The sequence below is a fragment of the Carettochelys insculpta genome, chromosome 2 (genome assembly GCF_033958435.1).
Source record: "Carettochelys insculpta isolate YL-2023 chromosome 2, ASM3395843v1, whole genome shotgun sequence".
In the NCBI taxonomy this organism is placed as follows: Eukaryota; Metazoa; Chordata; order Testudines; family Carettochelyidae; genus Carettochelys; species Carettochelys insculpta.
In genome coordinates, this window is record NC_134138.1 from 250,951,537 (window position 1) to 250,970,404 (window position 18,868).

At 45.3% G+C, this 18,868-nt stretch overlaps 1 protein-coding gene across 7 annotated transcripts in view; it reads right to left on the reverse strand.

Annotated features, from left to right (window-relative positions):
- ARHGAP12 (Rho GTPase activating protein 12) overlaps window positions 1-18,868 on the reverse strand; it is a 173,750-nt gene that overhangs the window by 68,614 nt on the left and 86,268 nt on the right. For 5 of the 7 annotated variants that reach the window (XM_074984961.1, XM_074984960.1, XM_074984957.1 and 2 more), the window contains exons 4-5: window positions 5,174-5,314; window positions 3,426-3,506 (exon numbers count right to left, since the gene is read on the reverse strand). In XM_074984961.1, coding sequence (XP_074841062.1) covers window positions 3,426-3,506; window positions 5,174-5,314 — 222 coding nt within the window. The remainder of the gene's footprint in view (window positions 1-3,425; window positions 3,507-5,173; window positions 5,315-18,868) is intronic. The other 2 variants (XM_074984964.1, XM_074984963.1) reach the window with 1 other exon arrangement.

Below are 18,868 nucleotides of genomic sequence, written 5' to 3' on the forward strand. Positions count from 1 at the left end.
ATCACTGGCAATAAAGCTAGGGAGGTTATGGAATCTCCATTACTGGAGATTTTAAAGGGCAGATTAAAAAAGAAACCTGCCAGGGATGGTCTAGATAACACTTAATCCCACTATGAGTTTAGTCCCCTCTAACCTGTGCAGTTGTACAGCTTCCTATTAAACCCTGTGCAGGGGCTCAGGGCTGCAGTAGAGAGACATGCCTCTCCCAAGCCCCAGAGTTGCTGCATGGTGCAGGGAAGAGGCAACTCTGTCTGACGTCCACAAACCCCAGCACTGCTGTGACAAGGAGCCTCTTCCTTGGCCCCTACCCTGCTTAGTCTGGAACTGCCCTCGCTGAGGAACAGCCACCCCTCCCCTGGCCATGCCTGCTGGGAGAGATTGAGGCCATCTTTACATTTTGCAAAAGGAAGACTATAACCCAGTTTCTATGGTCAAAATTCATACTTTTAAACATTCTAAATATCAAACACTGAATGTTAGCTTAATGTTTAGAGATTACAGCGCTGGAAAGAAAGGACTGCATCTAATGCACAGAATTTTTCTTTTTACTCCTGTTTCACTTGTTTTGTGATTTTCTCTAATTTTTGCTCACTTTGACCTCAATCGGTTTCTTGAAGCTATTACAATAAAATAAGCTAAATTTATTTCTGGGATAAGAGCTGATACTAGATACAGCATCAGACTGCTGACTGATGTATGAAAAGTTATGTTCCTGTGAGATTGTGGGATAAAAGACTGGGCATGCATGGTGGAAATATGTCCGTTAGTCTGAGTGTCCTGTTGACATTCTACTTGATTGCACTGCATTACATATTCAGTTTTTTGTATTTAAATAAGGAACACTCTTAAACAAGTTTTTAGACAGCAAGTATGTGTCACTGAGACTTCATACTTTCCCCACCTTTCTAGCCCCAACCCCGCAGCAGGGGACTCCAAGGCAGGGATCTGGCTGCAGCCATGCGGAGGAGGCTCACGAGGGAGGGATCTCAACACTCTAGTCTCGTGCTGCAGTGGGACTCTGGCCCCGGCCCCATGAAAGTGGTTTGGGTGGGGGAGGAGGGAAGGGGCACCCCATCCCCATGCCACAGTGCTGACTCCAGCCCTAGCCCCAGCCCTGCGCCATGCAGGGGCTTTGGGTCCATCCTCTCTTTCCCCCTCGCACATGCTGCATGGGCGGGGGGTTGTGGATCCCTGCTCTAAAGGATCTTAAATTATTTACCAAAATATCGATAAGATAACAGATGTCATCTATATGTACTTTTTAAAAATTAATTTTCAGGTAGATGGCAGAGTAGGATTCCACAGCTTCAGGAGTATACTTTTCAGTTGTGAAAAACAGCCAGAAGGTCTCCTGAAGTCTTCTCTTTCCCACTCTGGACATTAAAGGAAAAAAATCCTGAAAGAGAACTTCAGTTTGTATTATATTTTTCAATATATTTCCTAGGTAAGTTCTAAAACACAACTTTGAATATATCAGAGTTTTTCCAAGAGATGAGGCTTCAACTATTCTCCTGCTTTCACTCACAAATTTCTATTATTCTATGTAAGTGAACAGGTTGGGTATTGTTAAGATATGCAGGGCGCTGGGTTTTGGCAAAAGACCAGTTCTTCATTTGTTTATATGAGTCAACATTTGATCCAACCTAAGATTTCGAAATTTCAAACCCATTTATTATTACACTTTAAGAAAAGATTAACGTTATTTCCTGACCATGTAAACAAAGAGTGCTTTAGTTAATTAATACTTTCCATTATGCCAGTGTCTACAGTCCCCAATTGTTGTATCCTTATGCTAGCCCCTACACTAACACTATGAAAATACTACCTTTACTTTAACTTTCTAAAGTCTAAGTAATGACAAGACAACAGGTGAACACAGGTGTTTAAGGAAAGCACATGTTGTTAATGAGGCAAATTTTGTGTTTTCCATTTTGGTTATGTCCACACTTGGAGCTGGGGATATACTTTCCAAATAGAGAAGACACGCTCATGCTAGTGCTCCTCATGCTACTGCACTACAAACAGCATTTTAGCCACTGTAGTACAGAGAGCAGCACCAGCTAGATGTAAGTATGTACACTTGGGGTCCAAGCAGGTTTGTATTTGGGGCAACTAGTCTGTGCTGCTGCATATTACTGCTACACTACCACTTGATAATAGCTAGTACGTCTATTCATAGAATCACAGGGTTGGAAGACACCTCAGGAGGTCATCAAGTCTAACCCCTTGCTCAAAGCAAGACCAATGCCAACTAAACCATCCCAGCCAGAGCTTTGTTAAACTGGGACTTTCAAACCTCTGGGGTGGACATTCCACTACCTATTTTATCTAGGAATTACACCCCCAACTCCAAGTGTAGACATAGCCTTTGTGTAATTTACAGTAACTAGCACAATCAGGCCCTGATCCTTCATTGGCACCTCTACATTACTGCATTACGAACACACAGCACTGTGATACAGCTCTCCCCCTCCTCCTATTCTTCTTCCCCCTCCCTGCCACCCACTATTCTGGCTTTAAGTAAAGAATTGTAGTTCTTGGATTAGAGTACTAGTGAGCAGTAATTTTTGCTGGGGAGCCATCCATGAATTTTTGTACTGGTCATGAGCCAGTTCCGGGCCCCCAGAAGGGGCAGGGCCTCAGGCATAAGGAGCAAGTCTGGAGGCTACAGAGGGAGACAATGCTCAGTGGTTTGAGCACTAGCCTGCTGAACCCAGGGTTGTGAGTTCAATCTTTGAGGAGGCCATATAGGGATTGGGGCAAATAGATGTCATCTAATATCCACTAATGAACCTAACCTCTGTAATTTATCTAGTTCTTTTTTAAGCCCTGTTAAAGTCTTGGTCTTCACAATCTCCTCCAAGGGCCTATGTGCTGTACGAAGAAAAACTTCCTTTTGTTTGTTTTAAATCTGCTATCCATTAATTTCATTTGGTGACCCGTAGTTCTTTTATTATGGGAACAAGTAAATAACTTTTCCCTATTCACTTTTTCCATGAGTCATGATTTTATATACCTCTATCACATCCCCCGACTTTTTCTCAGTCGGAAGGTCCCAGTCTTTTTAATCTCTCTTCACATGGCACCTCTTCCAAACCTCTACTCATTTTTGTTGCCCACTTCTGAACCTTTTCCAATGCCAATATACCTTTTTATACATCAATGTGCAGCACTACAAGTACTATTGGGTACGGAGGTAAGATTCTTTCTGGAATTCAAAAACTATTGTATTGAATTGTTTCTGATGTTAAACTGTTGTGAAGGATGTGTCTTCCAAGGAAAAGAAATCCACGAAATGTCAAACACAATTATACATGGGCATTAACCATAGCTGAAAGAATGCATCTGTTGTGAAGAATTCCCACAACAGATTGTTCTTTCAGTAAACTTTTAGCAATCAATTGCACAGCACTTTCATTCATTACCTTTGGCAGTTCCCATTCTGATCGAGATCCATCAGCACTGTAGTAATATGGTCTACCTTGTTCGTCTACATGTTTTATCCACTGTAGAAACAAATTGGATAACAGTAAGTTTAATAACAGTGACCAAGAGACTGATACCACATCTTAGATACTTTGTATCTAAGTGTGAAGCATCAACTTGTAAATCATAAAATTCCATTTACTTCACCAGTGTACCACTGCGTACCTTTTCAACTAGCGAAAACTAAAGTGCAAGGAGAAAGTAAATTTCAAGTGTTCTCTCCGTTTCGAGCCACACACTCTAAACATGTCCATATATTACATTTTTTCAATGTTAAAGGGTCAGGTTCAAACGTCTTTGAGACCATAATACAGAAACTTACATAAAAATTCTGCCACTTATCTGATCGAGTTCTGTTAGGTAAATGGCACAGCTAAGCAGCACAGTAAGGGTCCATTTGAGAAAGATTACTGCACAAAATTAATGTTGTTCTAAGCTTTTAATTATACAGTAAGAATACTGACGAGTAATTGCTTCAGCTCATGTAACTATTTACCAAGGGTACAAGCAGCTGGCAAACCCAGCATCTGTAACAATGCATGAAAACAAAGAGCTCTTAAGGGCAAAGTTCTTTGTATAGGTCTTGATCCTACAAGGGAAGCCTTTGAAGCAGGCAGAGCTCCTATGAAAGCAGTGGGATTCCACACACGTACTCTTATAATAAATACTGAGTCAGGAAAAGTATTTACTATAAAAACAAAGTAATAATGTTTGTAATGCCATAAACATATTATAGCAGAGTGATTGTGCAGAGCCCAGGGGCACCTTAGAGAAGAAACGCTATTAGCTATCAAATTGAGGGGCGGTTTCCCCTGAAGTAAATTAAATTTATGATTTATTTGCAGATCAGTTGTGAGATATAAATATTAAACATGGTATTTGTAAGTGTTAGCTAAAACTTTCAAATTCAAGCCTCTACTAATGCTACTGTGATTTTAATTTTATATCTTAAATAACATCAGCATATCCATTCCAGCTACATTAAATTCACAATTATTTCAAAGAATATTTTAGAAATAAGACCAGCACTAATATGAACACAAACCAAAAAGATTACAAACTGTTTTTACAAAATAGGGATGTTACTGGTATGCTACAAATTAGGAAACAATGTTATGACTTGCCCAAAGTCAAAATAAGTCAATGGCAGAAATTAGGACAGAACCCAAGTCTCCTGATACTGCCGCATATTAAGTCATTAGATTTTGCTGCTTCCCAAAGGAAGCTTTAACGAGGTTATAAAAGGTATAAGCAAAAAAGTAAAAGCAACTCTATTTTCAGCAGAGAACAGGCCCAGGGAGAATACAATTATGAACCCTATATAGCACCATCTGAAAGATAGAAAGAAGAACATTAGCTTGGTAAGGATTATGTTCCCATAAAGTCACAAAGAGGATGGAAATGCAGGAACTGTGCAATAGATATTTTGTTTAAATTGAAGCTGATGCCCCAAATCTCAGTGAACTGGCATTAGCGGAACTATTGCCACTGAATATCAATACAACATACACCAGAGCAAACTGTTAGTTCAGTTGCCAAAGTTGTGTACATTTAAGAACAAAGGGAGCCAATACCAAGGAAAAGCTTTTTTCACGACTGAAAATGAAACCAAACATCTTACAAATAAATTTACTGAAAAGATTCTGCCAAATTAGAATACACATGATGAGAAGAAAGGAGAATGTACCTTTTCATTAGTATAGTCATTGGTATATAAGGTTTGACCATGTTCATCCAATTCTTCTGACCAACCTTTTGGAGGAGAACCATACTGACTATCTGACTGGCTGTAACAAGAACTGTGGTCGTTTTCTTCTGATGAAAGAAGCTACAAGTAGTCAGAAACATACAAGCAAGTTTTAAGAATGAATATAGATCAAATTCTGAAAGATCAAAGTTTACTTGGCAAGAAATAGGTTTTTAAAAATGTAGAAATAATTCAAAGTGGGTTTTCAGTTTTGTTTAATATCACAAAAGTCAGAAAATAAATGCATTTTAGTGTTCAGAAACTTCCTGGTTATCACTAACAAGTTCAAAGGCTTTGAACTTAAAGAGCTAGCTGACATGGAAAAATGCTGCTTAGTATTCATTGACATCAAACATACCTGCCAAAATAATCTAGAGTGGATCACATAACAAAGCAGCTTTAATTCACTTTCTCAAGGTTTCTGGTCAGTAAATAAACTTGAATTCTGTAAATACATTTCTATTTGACATTACTAGACCGATCCAATGCCTTGACTGAACAATCCATACTGTTTCACTTAAGACATAGGAGGAGCAGATACCAACTACTTGCACTGAAAATCTTAGTCCAACACTCAATATACCAAACCCCCAAGAATGACCAGAAAAAGCACCAGCTGTATGTGTGCTAACGGTCCCAGAACCCTCTAATTCAAAAGTTGTGCACATATGAGTACTCCAAATTTCCAGTGGCATTCCTCGCCTTTCTAAACTCTGCTGCATGCCACAGTGAAAAATTAAATGGAGGTGCCATGCCAGGAACAGTCAAACAGCTGAGCACAAATGTCTTTAAATTAAAATATAAGAAAGAGCTTATATATATGAGAGGAAAACAGAGTCCTTAGGAAGCAGATGATCAGGAGAGTCCAGGCACATGGAAGAAATCTGGAGCAGGCATCTCTAACGTGGTCTCCTCCCACACTTTTTTATCCACAGTGATAGGACATTCTTAGAGTCAGACTGCCATGTACCAGAAATTGCAGCATTTATCTTATCTGACTGTTTAAACAACACTAGCCCAATATTTTACTTAAAAAATCTTATCTTGGGGCAAATCCATTCTAGATTCCCTTTTAGATTCTTTAGCGCCCATGGTTGTTAACTGTTCAGACTGCTTCACCCTCCTTTGGCGGGAACACAATATTACTCAAAAACCCTTCAGCTAGAAATGTGAGAACCACGATACAAGGATTTAAGAGTGGGAAATCTGTAAAGAAGGAGGACAAATGCAGATCTTCAGCTTTTGTACCAATACAAAAGAAATTGTTCTCCTAATGTCTGTTTCTTTTGAAACAATAATAGTAACATTGATGAATCAGAGTTGTTACACTCAAAGACTTTAGTTTATTGAAGAGGGAGAGCACAGTGCTTTTTTTCCTAAACAAGCATATATATTTCTTACGCACAGCCTCTCTCTTCATTCAACTACACAAAAGTGAATAAAAAAAAAAAAAAAAAAAACTCTTCTCCCCTCCCCCACTGAATACATAGCAGTGTAGTTGTTTCAAATCACCTGGATCTGCCACTGCAGTGCCATCCTGTCAGACTCTGCCCCCATTAAGGCACGGCACAGCTGTCAGACAGACACCTGGATTAAATCTAATTGTTCCCTACAAGAGGCAGCACTTAGTCTCTACAAAAGGTGAATTATAGCTGAAAAAAAAAAAAATCGTATCTATTTCCCTCTGTGCATTTTTCTTTGATGCACTCCAAAAGGAAGTCCAAGACATATAATTTTACCTGAAATGGCCTCAGTATTTGTATTAGCTAGATTCCCACATGAACTAAAACAGATGAGCCCGTCTATAGAGTCCCCTTCTGGATGCATGAAAATTCTGTATAGCGGATACAAGAGCAAAGACCCACACATGACCCATAAAACTTAACATAATATTACTTATGTGCAGAGTTTGAAAATCACTTACGGAAGCAGCTTTCAGATTATGGTCTGTCAGTTACATGTCCTTTGTTTTGAATATCAAGAGCTGCACTGAAGAGACCTTGACAGTTAAGGAATACTAGCCCAAACTAAACCCCAGCTTTATAGGATTGCTCTTAAGTGCTGCCTAGGCTTTACAATTTTATCATTTCTGTTCTAATGATAAAGCCTTCACATACTTGTATATGCAGCACCAAAACAGAGGACAGAGTTCTTTGAACTTTTCAGATAACAGTCTTAGAAAATAATTCGGTGCATCTATATTCTGCTTCCGTTAAGCAGTTACTTCTACCACTATGCCACTTGGAAATACTATATAAACCCCAGCAGAATACCTGTGAATAGAAGAACTCTATCAGAAACAAAATCTCATCTATACTACTTCCTTTCATATTCTTTAGCTAGCAAAAGCAAATGCAGAAAAAATTCAGCCAAGTCTGGTCCCAGAACCATACAGGAGACCTCCAACTCCAGAAATACTAAGACTCATGACAGCCTACCTCTCTCTCCAGCTGTGTGGGCTTGGGGAACAGAAGAGAAATTGAAGGGATAAGCCAGCTAGAGATAAAGGGAACAGCAGCAGCAGCTGAAGCAGGAGTTTAAAAAAAAAAAAAAGTTGATAGACTGCCTTCTCTAATTTTCACACTGAACGTTCTCATTCTCTCTCCTGTGCCAACTGCCTGCTCACTCCAACCCCTCTTGTGCCCTCCCTGAGTCTCTTCACTGCAGCCCCATTCCATCTAACCTCTATGCCCCACTCCTTCCTTCCTGTCTTTCAAGGTCTACTCAGATTCTACACCATACCTTCCTCTCTTCTTGTGATGTTTTTTTAGCTATTCCATTTGCTTAACTGGTGGTACAAAATATAAAAAAAAAACAAAAAACAAAAACAAAAAAACACTGCACCAACAATCTCCATCCCACTCAAAACAATTGCAGAACATTGTTTCATTCCTTTCCCCAAACCTTTATTGGCCCTGTCTATTTAGATTGTAAATCGCTATTTGTACAATGCTCAGTGGTATCCTTCTCAGTCAGCTCTTGGCCACGAACACAAACACACACCCTAGTAAAATAGTAACAGAGAGTAAGCCGTGCTAGTCTATACACTATCAAAACAAAAAGCAGTCAAGTAGCACTTTAAAGACTAGCAAAGTAGTTTATTAGGAGTACACTCCAGATCCACAAACCAGTTAGTCAACATTTTAATGGAATGGGGCATTCTGTCAATGACCTCAAAGTATGTGTGTTACTGAAAAGAAATTATCGCTCCTTTGTAGAAAGGGAAGTGGACGAACTGACATTTATATTCAAATTCGGAACATTAACACATGGTTTAAATCGGGATGTGAACTTTCTGAGTCACTATAGGGGCTTGTTTGCATACCTAACTCAATGTAATTCTTGATCTTCCCCCCTACCCATCCACTCTCTGATTTGCTCACCTTGATTATCTTTTTCTGATTTGTCCTCCTTGCTTACAGTTTTTGGTTCTCTGTCTCTTAAATATTGAGTCTGTTCTGGTCAGGATATGGTCTGAAGAAGTGGGTCTGTCCCACGAAAGCTCACCTGATAAACTACTTTGCTAGTCTTTAAAGTGCTACTTGACTGTTTTTTGTTTTCCTAGTAAAATAAATACCCTTCTGACAGTATGAAAATCTTAGTTTGTTCACTAGATGATACAATTACAGGTTGCACCTTCCTAGTCCAGCACCCTCCAGACCTGAGCAGTCCCAGACAAGGGATTTTGCCGGACCGGAGGAGAGCAATGTTCTCTGGGCTCCCCAACCACTTCCTTGACATGACCTACAGCTGCATGGTGAGATGCTGGCCCCCAGATTCTGACACAGCATCAAGGATTGAACAAAGACTGAGAATAGATGGCCAACTACAAGCACAGTTTCTCCTCTCTTGGGTGTTCACACCTCTGTATCAGCTGCTGGAAGAGGGACACATCCCCACTGACTGAATTGACCTTGTCAACTCTGGCCTTCCTCTTGATTGGTATTCCCTTCTTTTCATGAGCCTGTATACTTTAGAGCTGTCTCTGGAATCTCCACTACATGCATCTGACAAAGCGGGTCTTTGCCCATGAAATCTTATGTTCCAAAAACATGTATCAAAACAAACAAGCAGTCAAATAGCAATTTAAAGACTAACAAAATAATAGTTTATTAGGTGTTGAAATTTTGTAGGGCAGACCCACTTCCTCAGATCTGGAGATATGCCATTTCCAGTACAGCACTGACAGTCTTATAACACAGGGATCCAGATAAACAGCACTGAAAGACAAGTTGGGGGGATGAAGAGGGAAGCGAAATACGATGTGTCCTGCCTGCGATCATTACGAATATCAAAAGGTAGGAAAACTGTCTTTGCAGTGCGTGAGGTAACTTCTCTGTATTAAGGCCAAGCCTTAAATGTATCAAATTTGAGCATAAACTGCAGTTCACATGTCTCTCTTTGCAATCTACCATTAAAGTTGCTGGCTGCGTCTACACTATCCCTTCCTTTTAGAAAGGGTATGCAAATACAACAGATAAAAAATGCAAATTAGGCACAAATTTAAATACCGTGCACCTCATTTGCATATTCCAAACAGGCTCTTGCTTCCAAAAGGTGCTGATTTTGAAATACAAACAGCCGTGTAGTCAGGGTTCTTCGAAAGGAAACCCTGCTTTCGAAAGTGCCCTTTTTCCCAGGTTTGTTTTTTTTTTTTTACACAGACTAACAGATTATAGCAGTATTTCAGAGATTCAGAGACTGTAGAATCCAGACACAGAGGACAATAAGGTTACTTAAATTTATGAGATAATTATTCGGAAACCTTAACTAAAGCAAAAAACTTACATTATTCAAAGCACACACACTTCAGTGGTCTTAGAAACTAAAAGCTGAAGAAAAAGAAGGGCAAAAGTATCGTGAACAAAGATGAAAAACTAAAGTTTACCGCATTTCATTGTGGGTTATTCATAGCAAAATAAAATAAAAAAAATAAAATATTTCTGAGGGTGGAACCACAAGGTAAGATGGCTATTCAAAAGCAGAAAAATGGTCAAATGAAGGTCTTTGATAAAGGACAGGAGCAAAAAGACAAAAAGCCCATAATTAGTGCTAACAGTAGAAATGAGGAAGAAAGTACATCCATCAACATTTGTCAGGAGACTGCCATGGAACTAGTTCCCGAAGCTACTATTCAAACAGACTTTGAATAAAGTAGTCTTCTACTCACCAATAGTGAGTGGGAACCTTTCTTTAGCTACGGGGAAAGTATCAGAAAGAGCACAATGACATTCACCTGTATATAATCAACTTCAGTGGAACTGCCTACAAGCTCTGAAGACAGCGGAAAAAATCAATTAGTGAGGTCTCAGTGTGCCAGGGTTCCATTCCATTCCATGTGCCCTCGTGTAAACCCAAATTTTGCGTAAGTGAGGGTCTGTTTTTCCCCCTGGGCAGAATACATGTTCTGCAGCCAAGGAAGCAGCAAAATGGTAAGTCCTGGGATTGGGGGGAGGGGGCAGTTGGGGAGGGTTAAGCCTGGTGGTGGGTTGGGTCCGTGGGGGCTAAGCCTGGGGTGAGTTAGGGCTGCAGGGGGACAATGGGTGGAGTGGAGCCGGAGCTGTGCACAGGTGGTGAGCTGGAGCCCTGCTGAGGTGGTGAGCCAGGCCATGGGGGCAGGAGACTGAGCCGGAACCAGAGCCATGCACAGGTGGTGAGCCAGCAACGGGGCTGAACCACAGCCACATGGGGCAGGGGGTGGGCAGACAGCTTGAACCAGAGCAGGGTGTGGGTTGTGAGCCAGCAGGGGGTTGAACTGGGGGGTGGGGTGTTGGACTGGAGCCACGCAGGGCGGGAGGCTTGAGCCGGGGCATGCGGATGAGCTGGAGCTGTGTGTGACGGTAGTAAGCCAGAGCAGGCGTGCACGTGCGGGGTGAGCCGGAGCACCTGAGGGGTGGTGAGCTAGAGCCAGAGGTGGGGGTGGGGGATGAGCAGGAGCTATGTGTGGGTGGTGAGCGCAACAGCGGCGGTGCGGAGCTGGGGCGGGGGGGGAGGTGAGCCAGGGCTAGGGAAGCAAGTTAAGCACAACCGGAAATCACAGTACACGGTTTACTGTAGGAATCAGGGTCAGACGCATAAGAACGGGGTCTCATATTCTGGGTTCGTGTACTCTAAGACCTTACTGTATCTAAAAAAAATAAAGGCTAATTTTCTATTTAAATCAGAATTTTAACAAAAAATCAATACTAAAATTGCTCATTTAAAAATGAGTTATAATTCCATCTCATCACAAGCATGATATGCATACACTTAGTCTCAAAAATGAGTTGATAGCTCTAGTCTGTCCAACTTATTAGTTCTTGTTTCTAGAACATTCTGGGTTTATAATTTCTGTTTCTCACCTGAACAGAAATGTTTTTGTTCTCTGCTTATGTGGTGGACCTTGGTCAAGCAAGGCAGAGGAGTTAGTCAGGATGCTGTCTTAAAAGACAGAAGGACAGTATCTTGGAAAGGACAGAGACAGCTAGAAACAAACAATGAAATGGACTGCAAATAAAAAGAAAAGACACTATTCACCACACACACACCGCTTCTTATTCTCTCCCACACTTTTGCCCCAACAAGACTGGCATGGTTTCTGGAAGTAAGACACACACTTTTGGGAATATTTTGAAGAAATGTGTTCCTTGGGTAAAAAAAGGATAATGTGTCAAGTGTAAGCAGTGCAAGATGATGATGCAGGACCTTGCTGTTGCAAGAATGAAACATTATACGGAAAACTGCTTACTGGAGGAAAATGATGTGGATGAAGTGGTTAGTAATTTAAATGATCAGCTTTGCAATCCATCATTCTTCAAGATTCTGTCCTTTAGTATAAATGTGGTTTGACAAGTAAATTCCCAAAGCTGTTTGCTGTGTTGAATGTTGCTAGAAAAACAATCAATCCATCTAGAGCTGCTAGTTTCCACTGGATGTCATTTTCTTATTACAGAATAAATGCTCCTTATTTTGGAACACCAAGGCCACAGACCATAATGGTGATACCATAAATCTATTCCCTATTTTACTTCAGAATAGCTCAGCTTTTCCAAGGGAGCCCAATTCTATAATTAATTTTCTCAAAAGAAGGTGCTGGTGAGTTCAATGAGGTTTATTCCAAAATCAAGAGCTCTCTAAGCACAGGCATTCTTAGCCTTTCTGGTAACTTGATTTGGTTTAAATCAATCCATGATGACTCTAAAGTAGTGAGACTCATTGTAAATACCAGTGATGGTGCTATAGAATCCAGGAGAAGCAACACAGATTCAGGCCTGCTGGGGATGGGCTACATCAATCATTCATTGTTCTTCCTCCTACTATGCAGTAAACTCTTTGATAACTGGCATCCACAGGACCAGGACATTGCCGGATAATCATATATTCTCGATACAGAGTATTCACGCTGGGTGGGAGAGCTGAGGAGCGTGTTGGCTGCACGAGCACACAGCATTGAGGGACACAGGGCAGCACTGAGTGAGCTGCGTTCCCTTCCCCCCCGACTCGTATCATGTACGCAACCCGCAGGCCTGACACCACTTCTCCTCTGATCAGTGGACACCAGGTGGGAGCACGAAGAGAGCAGGGGAGCCTGCCAGCTGCACGGAGGGATGCAGGGTAGCGAAGGAAATCAGTGCTGAGCGCTGCCCTGTGTCCCTCCATTCTGAATGTAAGTGTAGCCAACAGTCTCCTCTGCTCTCTTTGTGCTCCGCTGAGAAGACGAGAAGTGACGTTCGGACTGGGGTTTGTGTACACATCGGAAACAATGACCCGCCCGTTGGAGGAATAGAGGGGCCAGTCCCTTCAGTGCTGCCCTGCATCCCCCTCCCTGCTGCATGTCATTGCAGCTGAGAAGCTCTTCTGCTCTCTCTTGCACTCCCACCCAGTTTCCACTTACCAAAGCTGCTCAGCTGTGAGTTATGCCAATTATCTGAGCATGCTGGGTAATCAAATAGCAGTTAAAAGAGAAGTTACTCACCTGTAGTAACGATGGTTCTTCGAGATGTGTCCCCGAGGGTGCTCCACAATAGGTGTCGGGCTCGCCCAGCACCGCAGATTGGAAATCTTCCAGCAGTTTCTCCTGGATTGCGCATGCGCTGGCACGCGCCGCCCCCCTGTGCACCCCCAGCCACATGCACGATCCGGTCCCCGCCAGTTCCTTGACCAACCGCCTTGGATGCTCCTGAAAAACACTAGGCAGAGATCCGAAGTGGGGAGGATGGGCGGGTGATGGAGCACCCACAGGGACACATCTCGAAGAACCATCGTTACTACAGGTGAGTAACTTCTCTTTCTTCTTCAAGTGGTCCCTGTGGGTGCTCCACAATAGGCGACTACCCAGCAGTAACCCAAATAAGGAGGTGGGTAATTGGTTTATGTGCAGCTTGCCCCCGAGAGGACTGCTGTCGACAGACGGGTATCCTCTTAGAATACCCAAGGCAGGGCACAATGCTTGGCGAAGGTGTCATAGGATGACCAGGTCGCCGCTCTACAGATGTCTGTTAACGCGATGCCCTTCAAGAAGGCTGTTGACGCTGCCACCGCCCTGGTGGAGTGAGCCCTGGGCGGGGCCAGCAAAGGAATCTTTCGAAGTTTGAAGCACATTTTTATACAGGACACAATGTGCTTTGAGATTCTCCAGGAAGACAGACCTTCTCCTTTTGACCCGGGAACAAGAGAGACTAGAAGCATGTCTGTTTTCAGGAAGGACTTAGTTCTGTCTGTGTAGAAGGCCAACGCCCTCCTCACATCTAGGAGATGCAGGCGTGCCTCCTTGCCGGAGCTGTGACGCTTCAGGTAAAACGAGGGTAAAACTATTGGCTCGTTAAGATTGGACTCCGAAGAGATTTTTGGAACAAAGGCTGGGCACAGCCTTAAGGTTACCGCCTCCTTTGAGAATACTGTGCAGCGCGGCGTTGCCATCACTGCCACGAGCTCACTCACCCCGCGGGCTGAGGTAGTTGCAAGGAGGAAGGTTGTTTTTATCAAAAGGAGACTATGTGAACTGTGGCTAATGGGTCAAAAAGGTGGACCCGATAGCGTGCTGAGCACCAAGTCCAAATTCCACGATAGTGGAAGCGGTTTCCGAGGGGGGGGTACAGGTTTACCAGCCCCTTCAAGAACCTGGTAATGATAGGATGGGCGAATACCGTGGGCCCTTCCTCTGTATGCCGAAAGGCTGATATAGCGGCGAGGTGGACCTTTAGCGAGGACAGAGAAAGCCCGCCTCTCTTGAGGTCCAATAAGTATTCTAGTATTACAGGTATAGGAACGTCAAGGGGAGCTAACTGCTTGGCGGAACACCAGGCTGTGAATCGAGTCCATTTCTGCTTGTAAGTACTCCTGGTGGAGCTCCTTCGGCTACATTCCAGGACTTGTTGTGCTCCCTCCGTACATGTGCTCTTTAAGGAGCTGAGCCATGGATTAGCCATGCTTGTAGGTGCAGACCCTGAGGGTGCGGGTGCACTATGGACCCTTGAGCCCGCATGAGTAAGCCCGGCGCCACCGGTAGAGGGAGCGGTGGGCGGTCCGACATGCGCAGAAGCAAGGGAAACCATTGCTGCCGATCCCAAGCAGGACTATGAGTATCATGCGAGCTCTCTCCCTTCTGGCTTTGTGCAAGACCTTGTGGATAAGCGCTGCAGGGGAAACGTGTAAAGTAGGGAGCCCTTCCATGAAAACATGACCAGGGACCACCGCCCCACTCCTGCCCTGGAACAGTACTGGGGACACTTTTTTTTTTTTTTTTTTTTGGTTGTACTGGGTGGCAAACAGATCGAACTGGGGAAAAACCCCATGTGCGAAAAATGCGTTGAAGCAGATTGGAGCGGATCTGCCATTCGTGCGTGATTGCAAAGCGCCTTCGCAGTTGATCCGCATTCACGTTGTGAGCGCCCGGCAAGTACGAGGCTTTCAACGTTATGTTATTGGCGATGCACCGATTCCACAATCGGAAGTGCTTCCGCACGTAGGGCACGGGATCGTGCTCCTCCTTGTTGATTGATGTGGAAACAGAGTGGAGGTATTGTCGGTATTGAATCCCAACTACTTTGCCATGTAGGTAATCTCGAAAATGTTTGCAGGTGTTGAACGCTGCTCTGAGCTCCAGTATGGGTATGTGCAGTGTCTGTTCCACAGGGGACCATAGCCCTTGCGTTACCTTGTCGCCGATTGAACTCCCCATCCCATGTGGGAGGTGTCGGTAGTAAGAAAAATAGAAATTTGTGGTTGGTGAAAAGGCACCCCCACTAGCAGATTCTCGGGGTTTTCCCACCATGCCAGGGATCTGCGCACCTCTGTTGTGGGTGACACCAGCCTGTGGACAGTGTGGGATGCCTGTTTGTAAACGCTCGCCAGCCAATGCTACAGGCTTGACATGTGCAACCTGGCATTCCGTACCACAAACGTCGCTGCTGCCATGTGGCCCAGCAGCCGTAGGCACGCTAAAACCGGCACCGTGGGGCTGTATGTAATGACTTGCACCAGCGAACTGATTGCACGGAAGCGGGTGTCGGGTAGGTACACCCTTGCTGTGATAGAGTTTGTGTGCGCCCCATGAACTCTGTATGTTGTGTGGGTTCAGACTTTGACTTTGCGAGGTTCATGACTAGGCCCAGCGAAGAAACGTGTCTGCTGTGACGCGTATCATGCGTGAGACCTCTGACTTCGAGGTCCCTTTTAGCAGGCAGTCACCCAGATATGGCAAAAATAAACACCCCCTGTCTGTGCAGGTAGGCTGACACCACTGCCAGGGTTTTGGTAAAGACTCTGGGGGCCGAGAAGAGGCCAAACGGAAGATCCCAGTGTTGGAAGCGCTCCTGGCCGACCGAGAAGCGGAGGAAGCGTCTGTGTGCCGGGTGGATTGTTATATGAAAGTAAGCATCTCGTAACTCGAGTGCTGCAACCTAGTCTCCATCGTCCAGTGCCGTGAGTATCAAGGCAACTGTGATCATCCGAAACCGTTGCTTGCGCAAGTAGCGGTTGAGGCCCCGAAGATCTAAGATGGGCCTCCGGTGTCCTGTTTTCTTCCCTGGTAGAAAGCAGCGTGAATAAAAACCTTCCCCTGGAATTATTCCGGCACTCTTTCCACCGCCCTTATGAACATAAGGTGAGTCACCTTCTGCTTGAGCCTCGCCTCGTGGCAGCGTCCCTGAGGCGAGGCCTGGTGGAAGGCTTCGTCGGTGGAAGCGACTGGAAGGGGATCGCGTAACCCGGGGCTATGATCTCCAGCACCCATATGTCTGTGGTGATCTTTTGCCATTGGGAGTGGAACGGTCTGAGGTGATGATGGAACATGAGATGGGAATGGCATTGAGAGAGGGCATTGATAGTGCAGCCCCCGACATACCCATCAAACTTGTTGCCTTTGGGCCTGACCCGAGGGCATACGGCTTTGTTGAGAACATCACCTAGGAGTTCTGTACTGTTGCCGCTATTGATAGCGCCCTTGGCCGTAGCCCCGTTGATACTGAGCACGCTGTGGTTGTAAGCGTAGCGTCTTTGCTGAGGATAAAATTTTTCCCTCCTGTATGGGGGAGTATAAATGCCCGAGGTTCTATGTGTAGCTCTCGAGTCCTTACTGGAGTGAGGGACCGAGTCGGTTGAGTCTGCAAAACAGCTTTTGTGTATCAAAGGGAAGGTCCACGATCTTCGCCTGTAGGTCCCTCGAGATACCCGACGTCTGGGGCCAGGATTCTCTACGCATGACCACTGCTGTAGCCGTTGAACATGCCGCCGTGTCCGCCACGTCCAGGGCAATCTGGACTCCCGTCCACGATGCTGCGTAGCCCTCTTGAACAATCGCCTTTAACACCGGCTTTTTATCTTCCGGAAGCGGATCCATGAGGGGAGTAAGCCCAGAGTAATTATCAAAATTATGGTTTGCTAGGTGTGCCCATAATTTGCCACTCTCAATAGCAGGATAAGAGAGGAATATACCTTCCTGCCGAACAGCTCTAGCTTCTTAGCATCTTTGTCCGATCCCCCAATTTGTACTGAGAAGCCTTTGACCTCTGCTTGGACGACCCAACCAAAGAATTTGGTTGTGGGTGACTGAAGAGAAACTCCATGCCCTTTGCCGGGACGAAGTATTTCTTGTCCGCTCTCTTGTTCGTAGCCGGAATAGAGGCTGGAGTCTGCCATATAGTAGTGGCTGACTCCAGAATGGCTTCGTCCAGCAGAATAGCAATTCTGGGTGAAGCCGGGGGTCTCAAATTTTTCAGGAGTTTGTGATGTTTCTCCTGCACCTCTGCCGTTTGAATGTCTTGCGTGAAAGCCACCCTTTTAAACAGCTCCTGAAACTGTTTAAGGTCATCTGGGGGAGAGACATCCCCGGGGGCCATGGCCTCATCTGGGGAGGATGAGGAGGAACCACTACGGTAAACCTCCCTCGAACCCTCGGGTTCCTGCGGCCAATGATACACTTGCTCGCTGGAGGATTGTGAAGGAAAGTCTCGGGGCTCGAAAATTAACTCCCCTTGAGACAACTGTGTTTCCGTCCCCGATCGGGAGTGCCCACGGAGATACTGAGCGGCAGGCGGGTGGGGGGGGAGACACACACACCTGCTCCTGGGTGTAGGCCTGTGGTTTGTTTGTGTCCAGCATGATAAGGACGACCATGGCAGCATGGGCACGGGTCCGGGGATGGAGACCTGGACCACTCACTGGGTGTGTACCCCCGATGTCTGGGAGAGCGAGACCTCCGCGACGACACAGATAGAGGTGAAACTGGCTTGTGATAGTACTCCAGGGGATCCAATCCCAGAAATGGCAAAGGTGGCCCAAGCCATGGTGACATTGGTTGGAGGAAAGGAGAAGGAGGGCTTTTTTTTTTTTTTTGTTTCTTTTTTCCAGATGGGCCTGTGGGGAGACAGGCCTTCGGTGCGGCATGTGTATCACAGGGGGAGGGCTTGGTGCTAACAGCAGCGCAGCCCTGTCCAGAGATGGACTGTGGTGCCGGGTTTTTGATGTTGCCTTGCCCCTCTGCTGTGGGGCCAGCACCGCCCCCTCCCGTGCCGGGGATCTCGGCCCTGCTGTCAGCACCGTGCTCGGCACCGTCAGCTGTGGTGCCGCGCGGGTATCCCCCTCCGGTGCCTGCAGGGTCCGTGCCTGGCACCCCTGCACTGCTGGTGCCGCTGGGGTCTGTGCCGCCGGTTCCGGCGCTTGCCTGGCTGACGCTCTAGGCGTCGCGCGTGCCGGCTGTTGTATAACCGGAGGCTCAGCCTCTGCCACGTGCGCTGCCGTGCTGCCGCCTGCCTGAGTATGCGGCTGGTGGCTGGCTGTGTGCTCTGCTCGTCCTGCTCGCTGCAAACGCATGGCAAGGATCGAGCCAGGGAGAGTTTCCTCCCTTTCTGCACTGAGGGGGTCAGAGAAAAACTGCCCTCTTCTTCCGAAACCCAGCGGGCCGTTCTGGGTGAGGCTTCTCCAGCAAGGTAGCCTGTAATTCCCCCAGGCATCCGATGCCTTCGCTGTGCCCCACGGAGGCCGGCATAGCTTCACGGCATGACTCCCGCTTTGTAAAACCTGAAGAGGCCATTGCGGTGAGTCCTTTATTGTTAATAGGGTACTTAGCACTTAATCCGTGCCTTTCCACCCCAAACAGTGATCACCAGCCTGCGGCAGCGGGTGGCCTAAATGGCCTTCACGTCCACTCTTCTCCAC